General features: G+C 48.3%; 1 protein-coding gene across 1 annotated transcript; it reads left to right on the plus strand.

Annotated features, from left to right (window-relative positions):
- The first annotated feature begins 2,360 nt into the window (after window positions 1-2,360).
- Window positions 2,361-3,186, plus strand: LOC109742707 (uncharacterized). The gene has a single exon (XM_020301808.4). It carries the CDS (start codon window positions 2,473-2,475, stop codon window positions 2,953-2,955), a length of 483 nt encoding a protein of 160 aa, XP_020157397.1. The 5' UTR covers window positions 2,361-2,472; the 3' UTR covers window positions 2,956-3,186.
- The last annotated feature ends 7,790 nt before the right edge of the window (window positions 3,187-10,976 follow it).

The following is a 10,976-nucleotide window of genomic DNA, read 5'->3' on the forward strand; positions in this document are numbered from 1 at the left end:
TGGATCGTTTATGGAACGACAGGAGGTGGTCGATATCTTCCATGCTAAGCGGGTTATCCTCAGGTCGATTGTTTATTCACTTGCCATCGCACGAGTAAATGGGCGGTAATAGGGATGCCCAGTCCCAAACTGCAAAAATGAAAAAGAGTTCATCTCTTAAATAATCAAACAAAAACTCCCAATGAAGTCAAAACTTTTACTTTTATCGCTTGGGAACCACCACTAGTGTGCTTAGCATGGAAGATGTTGATAACATATGGTCGTGAAGTGAATGAGAAGGGTGCATGTCTCAAAATATCATTTATCTCTGTTTTAAAAATTGAGCCCTGGCACCTCTGCAAATCGCTGCTTCCCTCCGTGAAGGGACTATCTATTTTACTTTTATGTTGTGTCACCACCTTCTAAAAACAAGCGCCAGAAACTGAGTAGAGCATAACTGTCATGATTTATGCATTGTGTAGCTAATGTTGGATGCATCATGACTGGATCTTTTGTACCATGAATTACAATGTTTAGTCGCTACTTAAACTTTGGAGGCAGGCGATGGCTGACCACACTGTGCTTTGTGTTGTACCGTTGCCATGACCGGGGCAGTACATTGCTTTAGCACTAGACTATATCTGCAGTCCAGTTAGGAAAAAGAACACTCTGTGTGAGTGGCTGGGTTACTGATTATGCCCACTGAGGCACTGACCACACTGTTTAACACAGATAGCAGAAATATGCGTCTTCATGCATGTATGCATGCACGCACGCACGCATGTAACCCAGCAGTACATGGCTGTAATTAATCTTGTAGTAATTAAACCTGCGACGATTAACTAAGGCTTAACCGACGCAGATAGCTGGTTTGTCGATGAGACGATCACGATCTTTGGACACCCGGCCGTTCGCAGCAAATATATGGAAGGCAGAAGGCATGAAGAAGAAAGCGAAAGAGAGACGGACGGGCAGTGAAAGAGATGGCACGTCTCATCGTTCGGTCGACCAGAATCCAAGGAAAGCCAGATGCAGCGCAGTAGCAACAGTGATCAGATCAGATGAGAGCATCTTATCGCGGCGGAACCGGCCGGAGCACGACGCATGCGCTCGGGCGCCTTTACCGGCTCCACGGCCGGCACCTAGGGTCCGGTTGCTGCCGGCCGCTGGTGCGTCACGTCGATCAGGTCCTTTAGTTCTGCATCCCTCGGAACTTTGGAGGATGACTTCCTCTTTTTCTGGGACCTTCGTTTCAGTTTCTCAAGTGCTCTGCACACGATTGCTAACGCACGATTTCTGCTCGACGGGATTACAAGCCACACAGATTAAACAAACTAGGTAATCAAATGGTGCAGGAACGTTGTCGTGTGTGGGTTCGTGCGTGGAATCATCGTGTGCATAGCAGTGCTCTTTCAGTTTGCCCCGGTTTTGCTCGACGGCGACATGCAAATGTCGAAGAAACATGGGATGGGTCCTACTCCTGGCACAACCGGTGGGCGGCTGCACGCAGGATTCGGATCGGCATTGCGCCCAAGTCCGAACACGCTTTTTCGGAAGAGAAACTTACACATCAGTGCTGTTCACACGGAAACCATTTGTATGTTGAGATATTTCTATATCAAGTATACCGAGGGACACGAACGTTTGGTTCCTTGGTGTTTCTACCTTCTATATGGAAAACAAATTAATAATTTAATAAAAAATAAAAAAAAATCCAGAAAATATTTTTGAAATAAACCTGACCTTTCATTGTACATGTGAGAAAATTTTCACAAAAAGAAAACCCCCCTTTGACTTCTTTTCAAAAAAGATAAATTTTTAGCTAAAATTGTGTGAATAGTGACCTATGATAGCAAATAAATTTTGTCCTTTTTCCCTGAAGTCAACGTTGGTGTTTTTTCGCAAAAATTTATATACTAGTGCAAACGAAAGTCAAGTTTATTCTTAAAAAACTTCTAAACTACTTTGACTTTTTATTCAATTATTAAATAAACTGATACAGAGTGTATATACAACCAGGCTCCGAAGTGTATTTCCCGTGTAGCGAGATGCTACTAATCAGAGCACTGGGCTGTGTCCATCTAAAAAAGGAGCACTGGTTTGTGGTGCAAGAAATTGACCAGCACTTTGACACAAAATATTCAAAGCAAGTATTTTTTGTCTAATATTCAAAGCAAGTTGGCATGAGTACCACAGTAGAATATTGGGGAGCTGACCAACCTGCCTTGAATCCTGAATCCAGGACCGATTCCGGTGTGCTGCCGTCCGGGCCCACAGCACAGCGACCCACAACGCCCACTGGTTTATGCCCACAGCCCCGGTTAGTTAACTCGACCAAACTCCCACCCACTGAAGCTCGGAGTTCTCTATAAATTCCGCCCAACCCGTTGAAGCTTCTCTCAGGTTCACTCCCGACTCAAGCGACACCATAATCTCCATCCCCTCCACGCACCCCATTCCAAGTTTCCAACTGCTCGCGCTCCTCGATCTCTCATGGCGACAGCAACCACAAGTCGGCCCAGCGGCCCGGTGCTGTCCATACCCAGCTACCGCTCCGCCTCGCCCACCCGCGTCAAGCTCGCCAGCGGCAGCGGCGCCACCCGCTCCCCGGGTAGGTCCGTCAGCGTCTCGTCCCCGTCTTCCTCCACCGGCGTTGCCGCCGCCAGGAGCCGGCGGTCGTGCATGTGCTCCTCGACGAACCACCCGGGATCGTTCCGGTGCAGCCTCCACAAGGAGCGCAAGCATGCGGCCCCCGCCGGTAGCAGCAAGCCGGCTTCCCCTCCGTCCATCCGCAGCGCCTGCAGTCTGGGCTCGAAGCGCATGGACAGCGGGCAGTGTGCACGCAGGGCCCTCGCGCCGTCCCCCGCGGCGCAGCAGTCGCAGCACCGGAGGCGCGCGGGAGGCTTCCGCCCCAGGCCGAGCCGGCTCTCCGCCGTCTCCACGGCCGGCGAGCGCCCCAGCGACAACTACCAGTAAACAAATCAACGTCGACATGCCAGAGCAAGATAGTTGTAGTACATAGTACTGATCTTGTGGAGATAGAATCGGTGGGGATTAGACCCAATCCGATTCCGGACTGGTCTTTTACCTAGCCCGTAGGTGCAGAAAGAAAGTGGGCTCGTCCTCTGCTCACTGCGGTGTAAAACGAACGCCCTTGGTTTTGGATATATATGAGTCACAAATTGGAGACACACACATGCATCTAAATCTGACCTTTGCCCCGTGACGGGAGGCTTATCCGTCCATGGATGACATGTTTGCCGAACAACTTTCTGCATCTGCTTCTGCTTCTGTTTCTGTTTCTGGAGTGTGGATTCGTCTCGCCCCTGTTTCGGTTTCGGACAAGCTCTGCAAAGAGATCAGTGGCGTCTCGCCGTCGCTCGCTCCCGTCACGCGGTACCCGTGCGTGCCCCCGGCCGAACGGATCAGGCGAGGTGACACACACGCGGGGCGGTTCCGACGAGATTTGTGTAGAATTTTCACGATCGAATCGATGAATGAAGTGAGATTTTTCTTCTTCCTAGTTGTCATATTTTACTGTTGGCTCGACGGACGGCGTAGCGGTTGGGATTCCCCCTCCAACTCCTGAACTTGCGCAAGAAGATGATGGTGGGCTCGCACAGCTGGCTATCTTCTTGTTTAATCAGTTCTGTTTCTTGGCCGGAAATGAGTTGCTGGACACACCAAAACTTATCAGTTTGCTCTCATCTCCCTATCAAATACGGTGTTTCTTTTGCTTAACGATCCGATTACTGATCATACATTGTACCGGCGCAGATCATCTGTTCAGAACCGCTGTATGTGTAGGACTGTAGGTACACTGGATGCGTTGGCTAGCTGCTAAGCAAACAAATCAAGTGGGGTTGATGATGGTGGAATAAAGTACGTACTAGATGAATATCTGACCAGTTGGTAGTACGTTCTAACGAACTCGTAAAATATCCATTTTCTAACCAGATACTCTGAAATGTCAGCGTCGCCGGACTCGGTCGCGCGCGCGGACGCATCACCCGGGCTGGAAGATTTGCCTGCCACGGAACCTGGAGAAGTTCAGTAACACCTGACCGGGCAGGCAATCGATGGCAACGTACTGCGATTTTCCAGTGTCCAGGTAGGACTCGAGGGCGACCGATAGGCCGGCCGGGGGAAAAAGTTCCGAATCGGTAAACCGCCGGTAAACGCCATGCGCCGGAGGCAATGTACCGACCGGGAGCTGGTGGCGCCGCCAATGAATCAGCTTAATCATCCATGGATGATTTGTTTGCCGCAACAACCTTGTGCTTCTGGAGTGTGGGCACGTCTTGCCCCTGTTTCGGCTTTGGATAAGCTCCTCAGTGGCGTCTCGCCCGTCGCTTGCTCTCGTCATGCGGCACCTGTGGAGCTCCCAGCAGGCCGGATCAGGCCAGAGCACGGGAGAAATCCCCCTATTCCGACGACATTTCTGTTGAGTTCATGATTCGAATGATGAACGAATTGGGCCTGGGTCGAAAATTTGGTTCTTCCTGCTTGTTACTGTATATTTTTCTTCTTTCTGGGTTGGGAACTTGGGATAGCCCCTCCAACTCTTGAACTTGCGCAACAAGATGATGTTGGGAGAACGGTGGGCGCGCGCACACAGCTGGCCAGCTTCTTGTTAGTTATTGAGGGCGATACATAATTAGTTGTGTTTCTTGGCCAGAAATCAGTTTTTTTTTTTTTTTGCGGAGTAAAGAAGAGCTCTATTCAATCGAAAAGGCACCGGCCCTATCAGCCAGAAGGCTGGTGACCAGCAACCCCAGGGGAGAGTCCATCCAACACTCCGTCACCTCCAGTGTGCCTGCATGTTGGGCACAAAGGTGGGCGGGGATGTTTGCATGTCTCTTTACATGATGAATATCAAAAGAAAGAAAACTAGCAGCTAGCTCTTCAATATCTAAAAATAACGGTACTAACACAGAGCGCGAAGTCCGGCGCGATTTCCAGAGGTTCACCACCTCCAAATTGTCTGCCTCAATCTCCACACGTGCAAATCCACGGAGGTTTGGCACAATCACACCTTCACGAACGGCTGAAGCCTCCGCGACAAGAGGATCCGTAATACCTGGGCAAGGCTTGCACCAAGCAGAAATGAAAGCCGAAGATGATCTCACAACACCTCCAATACCTCCTCTATGCTCCTGCATAGAAATACCAGCATCCGTATTGATCTTTATCCACTCCTTCTCTGGTGGCCTCCACCCGTGACCCGGCAGAATCCTCGCGTGTTTGGTCGGGAGCTCCAACACCGCAAGAGCATCTTTGATCATCTTGAGTAACTGGGCTGGGTTCATATTAGCTTTGTCATGAGTAATATTATTTCGAGAAGTCCAGATTGCCCACATTACGGAGACAATTTTTGCTCTATCCGACGCATCAAACATAGCGTCACAAACGATATCTCTGGCCCATGTGATCACATGTAGCTCTGGGAGCTTTATATGCAGCCATTCGCTTGCTTCCCTCCAGAAACACTTTGCATGAGAGCATTTTATGAGTGCATGATACATGTCCTCATCGGCTGCTAGGCACACTTTGCACCTAGCAAGAGTCGCTATGTGTCTGTGTTTAAGAGTGCTTTCGATAGGGAGAATCCCACGCAGCACTCGCCACCAAAACACACGGACTTTTGGTACTACGTTCAGCTTCCAAAGCCTCGTCCATAGCTGCTTGTCTGTCATTGAGGATTCTGTAACCGACCCTTCTTCTAGAGCCAAATGCTCGTTACGTATCATCAGGGATCGGTACGCCGATTTGACAGTATAGACTCCTGCTTTCTCTGCTGAACATGCCCAATTGTCTTCCCCTCCCATGTGCCGCAAGGGTATGTTTAAGATAGCCGCGGCTTCATTGGGTACGAAATTTTCCCTCACTACATCCATCTTCCACGTCCCAATATCCGAGTCAATTAGATCAGAGACCATGGCTAAGTTTGCAGCACCCAGTTGGATCGGCGGTTTCATGGATATAATTCCTGGGATCCAAGGATCGTCCCAGATTGATACCGTTGTGCCATCACCAATCCGCTTGATCATGCCAACCTCGAGGGCTTCCCGCCCGGCCAAAATCGCGCGCCACGTAGATGAAGCATGCGGATGCGCGGTGGCCTCCATGAAGCTGGTGGTCGGGAAGTATTTCCCTTTGAGCACCCGTGCACAGAGTGAGTCTGGGCTCGTGACGAGTCTCCATCCGTGTTTTCCGATAAGGGCCAAGTTGAAGAGTTGCATATTTCTGAATCCCATCCCTCCCTTCTCTTTTGGTGTTGCAAGGGTATCCCAATCAACCCAATGCAAAGATCGACGATCAAGAGAACTGCTCCACCAGCAGCGCGCCATGCTTGATGTGAGTCCCTTGCAAACTTTTTTTGTTAACTTAAAACAACTCATAGAAAATGCCGGAATCGCTTGGGCCAACGATTTCAGACATGTCTCTCGACCTGCACATGAAATCATACGCTCTGTCCCCCCTGCAACTTGCTTCGGATCCTCTCTTTCAAATGATCAAAGGTACCACTTGTAATCCGTCCAGTTGCAGTAGGCAGCCCAAGATATCTCTCGTTGAAAGCTTCGACCGTGATGCCGAGAAGAAACTTCATATGTTGTCTAAATGGGTCAGGTGTGTTTGAACTAAAATAGATGGAGCTTTTTTCTCTGTTTACACTCTGTCCAGAACAATCACCATAGATCCTCAGAACTTGATTCAGCCTTCGGGCGCTCGTCTCCTTTGCACTCATAAAGATAAGACTATCATCAGCAAAGAGAAGATGATTCACCCAAGGCGAGTGATTGCTTACTCTGATCCCCCTACCCACTTGTGCGCCACCCAAGTTATTCAAGAGTGTCGTAAAACCCTCCGCGCAAAGCAGGAATAGGTAGGGCGAGTAGGGGTCCCCTTGGCGCAAGCCCCTGGATGGGGTGAAGTATGGCATCAATACCCCATTCACACGCACTGTAAACCTGACAGAAGTCACACATTTCATAGTAGCCCAACCTTGACATGATAGCTGATACGTCTCCAACGTATCTATAATTTATGAAGTATTCATGCTATTATATTATCCTTCTAGGATGTTTTATATGCATTTATATGCTATTTTATATGATTTTTGGGACTAACCTATTAACCTAGAGCCCAGTGCCACCTTCTGTTTTTTCCTTGTTTTTGAGTTTTACAGAAAAGGAATACCAAACGGAGTCCAATTGACGTGCCAATTTTTGATGATTTTTTCTGGACCAAAAGAAGACCCCGGAGTAAAAGAGTTGGGCCAGGAGAGTGCCGGGCTGCCCATGAGGGTGGGGGGCGCGCCCACCCCCCCTGGGCGTGGGCCCCTGCCTCGTGGACAACACGGAGACCCCCCTCACATGAGACCTACGCCAAAAATCCTATAAATACTGAAACCTCCAGAGAACAGAATAGATCGGGAGTTCCGCCGCCGCAAACCTCTGTAGCCACCAAAAACCAATCGGGACCCTGTTCCGGCACTCTGTCGGAGGGGGACTCCTTCACCGGTGGCCATCTTCATCATCCTGGCGCTCTCCATGACGAGGAGGGAGTAGTTCACCCTCGGGGCTAAGGGTATGTACCAGTAGCTATGTGTCTGATCTCTCTCTCTCTCTCTCTCTCTCTCGTGTTCTTGAGGTGGTACGATCTTGATGTATCGTGAGCTTTGCTATTATAGTTGGATCTTATGATGTTTCTCCCCCTCTACTCTCTTGTAATGGATTGAGTTTTCCCTTTGAGGTTATCTTATCGGATTGAGTCTTTAAGGATTTGAGAACACTTGATGTATGTCTTGCCGTGCTTATCTGTGGTGACAATGGGATATCACGTGATCCACTTGATGTATGTTTTGGTGATCAACTTGCGGGTTCCGCCCATGAACCTATGCATAGGGGTTGGCACACGTTTTCGTCTTGACTCTCCGATAGAAACTTTGGGGCACTCTTTGAAGTTCTTTGTGTTGGTTGAATAAATGAATCTGAGATTGTGTGATGCATATCGTATAATCATACCCACGGATACTTGAGGTGACATTGGAGTATCTAGGTGACATTACGGTTTTGGTTGATTTGTGTCTTAAGGTGTTATTCTATTACGAACTCTATGATAGATCGAACGGAAAGAATACCTTCATGTTATTTTACTACGGACTCTTGAATAGATCGATCAAAAAGGATAACTTTGAGGTGGTTTCGTACCCTACCATAATCTCTTCGTTTGTTCTCCGCTATTAGTGACTTCGGAGTGACTCTTTGTTGCATGTTGAGGGATAGTTATATGATCCAATTATGTTATTATTGTTGAGAGAACTTGCACTAGTAAAAGTATGAACCCTAGGCCTTGTTTCCTAGCATTGCAATACCGTTTGTGCTCACTTTTATCATTAGTTACCTTGCTGTTTTTATATTTTCAGATTACAAAAACCTATATCTATCATCCATATTGCACTTGTATCATCATCTCTTCGCTGAACTAGTGCACCTATACAATTTACCATTGTATTGGGTGTGTTGGGGACACAAGAGACTCTTTGTTATTTGGTTGCAGGGTTGTTTGAGAGAGACCATCTTCATCCTACACCTCCCACGGATTGATAAACCTTAGGTCATCCACTTGAGGGAAATTTGCTACTATCCTGTAAACCTCTGCACTTGGAGGCCCAACAACATCTACAAGGAGAAGGTTGCGTAGTAGACATCAATAGCTTCTAGATAGTGCCATTCAACTCGGTCGTATGCTTTCAGCATGTCAAGTTTGACTGCACACACATGATTTCTCCCCTTCTTCTGCCTCCTCATTGCATGTACGCTCTCATACGCAATAAGTACATTATCAGTAATGAGACGGCCGGGAATAAAAGCACTCTGTTCTTCACCAATGATATCTCCAAGAAACTCCCTAACTCTGTTAGTGATACATTTGGATGCAATTTTATAGAGCACAGAGCAAAGAGAAATTGGTTTATATTGTGAGATACGCTGCGGCTACCTTACTTTTGGTATGAGGGTAATGGAAGTGTCATTCATTCTCACTGGCAACTCACCCCCATTCAAGAAATCCAAAACAACCTGCACTATATCTTCCTCAAGAAGCTCCCAATGCCACTGAAAAACCCCCGCTGTAAATCCATCCACCCCTGGTGCCTTGGACAGCGCCATTTGGAACAAGGCTACCTTGACCTCTTGAGCTGTAAACAGCTTGTCGAGGTGTTCATTCATGAGTGGTGTCACCTTGGGCGAAACCAGATTGAGCAGCTCGTCCATAGGTCTGAAACCTTGTGATGTATAAAGAGCTTCATAAACACCTTGGACTTCCGCATGATTTTCTTCCATTGTCTGACATGTTGAGCCATCAGCCCTCTCAAGAAACTCAATTATGTTAATGTGTTTCCGTAAAGCTGCTTGGGCATGGAAATAGCCTGTGTTCTGATCTCCCTTTCGTAACCATAAAACTCTGGATCGTTGCCGCAGCCATATTTCCTCCTGTTCGAGAGCTTCACGTAGTTGCTTCCCGATGGCGCGTTCTTCATCTGTTGTTGGAGCGAGCTCGTAGACGATCAAGCTTTGTGCGCAGATTCCGGACCTTGCGTGTTAGGCTCCCAAATTCCTTTGCTCCCCAGCTAGCTAGCTTCTGTTGCATGTCGCTGAGAGCATTTACCACGTCGGCCAAACCATGTTGTCCAGATCCCTTTTGCCAATGTTGAAGAACAAACTGGTCATAGTCAACATGTGTCTGCCATACATCTTCATACCAAAATTGTCTAGCAGCTCGTACATTTTTTCCGGCCAATTGTTCCCGCGGATCAATCAACACAAAGCAATGATCAGACTCCACGGTGGCAATGTGCCGGACATGTGCATCCGGGAACGTATGAACATACTGGGGGTTTCCAAACCCCTTATCCAATCTGGCTTTTACATTCGCATTTCCTTGTTGCCCATTATCCCATGTGTATTCCGTCCCCCAGGTCATGAAACAAACAATCATCTACTGCTTCTTTGAACGCCCGCATTTGATATTCATGCCTAGCCGCTCGGGAAAAATGTTCAGAAGCACTTATTGTCTCGTTGAAATCACCGACACAGAGCCAAGCTTCGTGCTGGATTGCAAAGAGTGTACGGAAGAACCTCCAACTATGTGGTCGATCTTCCACCTTTGGAGTTCCATAGAAACCCGTAAGCCTTCATTCCTTTGAGGCTCGGTTCTTCTTCTTTACCAAAACATCGATATGACAAACACTGTAGTTTTTTAACTACACATCCAACTCATCCGTCCAAAACAAACCAATGCCGCCACTAAGGCCGGTACTGTTTACTGCAAAGCATCCTGCAAAACCAAAAAGATTCTGCAAACTTTCTACTCTTTTCGCTGGGATTTTTGTCTCCATCACAAACAGGAGACCGGGCCCTTCCTGCTTCACCACACTGCGAAGCTCTCGAACTGTCGATGGGTTCCCAAGCCCTCGACAGTTCCAGCTCAAGCAACTCATTATGTCGGGCAGGGCTGCCACGCAGCCTCTGCCGAAGTCTCCGAATTGCTCGGGGTAGGTTTCTTCTTCTTTGGCTCCCTCTCAGTTTCAGAACTCGCTAGCGAGCCATTGAGAGAAGCAGTCACATTCCCTGTCCCCTCCTCATCTTTGTGGGGGGAATCTGTCAGGAGCGGTCGATCGACCCTCCTATACATCTGGTTCTGGACCTGAGGTCCTCCCTTCCTCTTCTGGTGGTTTCTAGTATTCTTTGCAGGAGAAGTTACTTCAGCCGTCCCCTTAGCCACTATGCTTGAGTTCTTCGTCTCCGGTATACTTTTGTGGGAGGCTGAGTTCTCTCTCGTCGAACCTTCACCAGAGGCAGTCTTCTTCCATTTATCCTGTGCCCGTAGGCCTTTGCCAAACGTAAGATCTCCATTCTCGTCTCTCGTTCCGGGCGTAGCACAGAAAAGATCCGAGTGACCCAGTTTGCCACACGAGAAGCAGAAGTGTGGCA

Source organism: Aegilops tauschii, chromosome 6, assembly GCF_002575655.3.
Source record: "Aegilops tauschii subsp. strangulata cultivar AL8/78 chromosome 6, Aet v6.0, whole genome shotgun sequence".
In the NCBI taxonomy this organism is placed as follows: Eukaryota; Viridiplantae; Streptophyta; class Magnoliopsida; order Poales; family Poaceae; genus Aegilops; species Aegilops tauschii.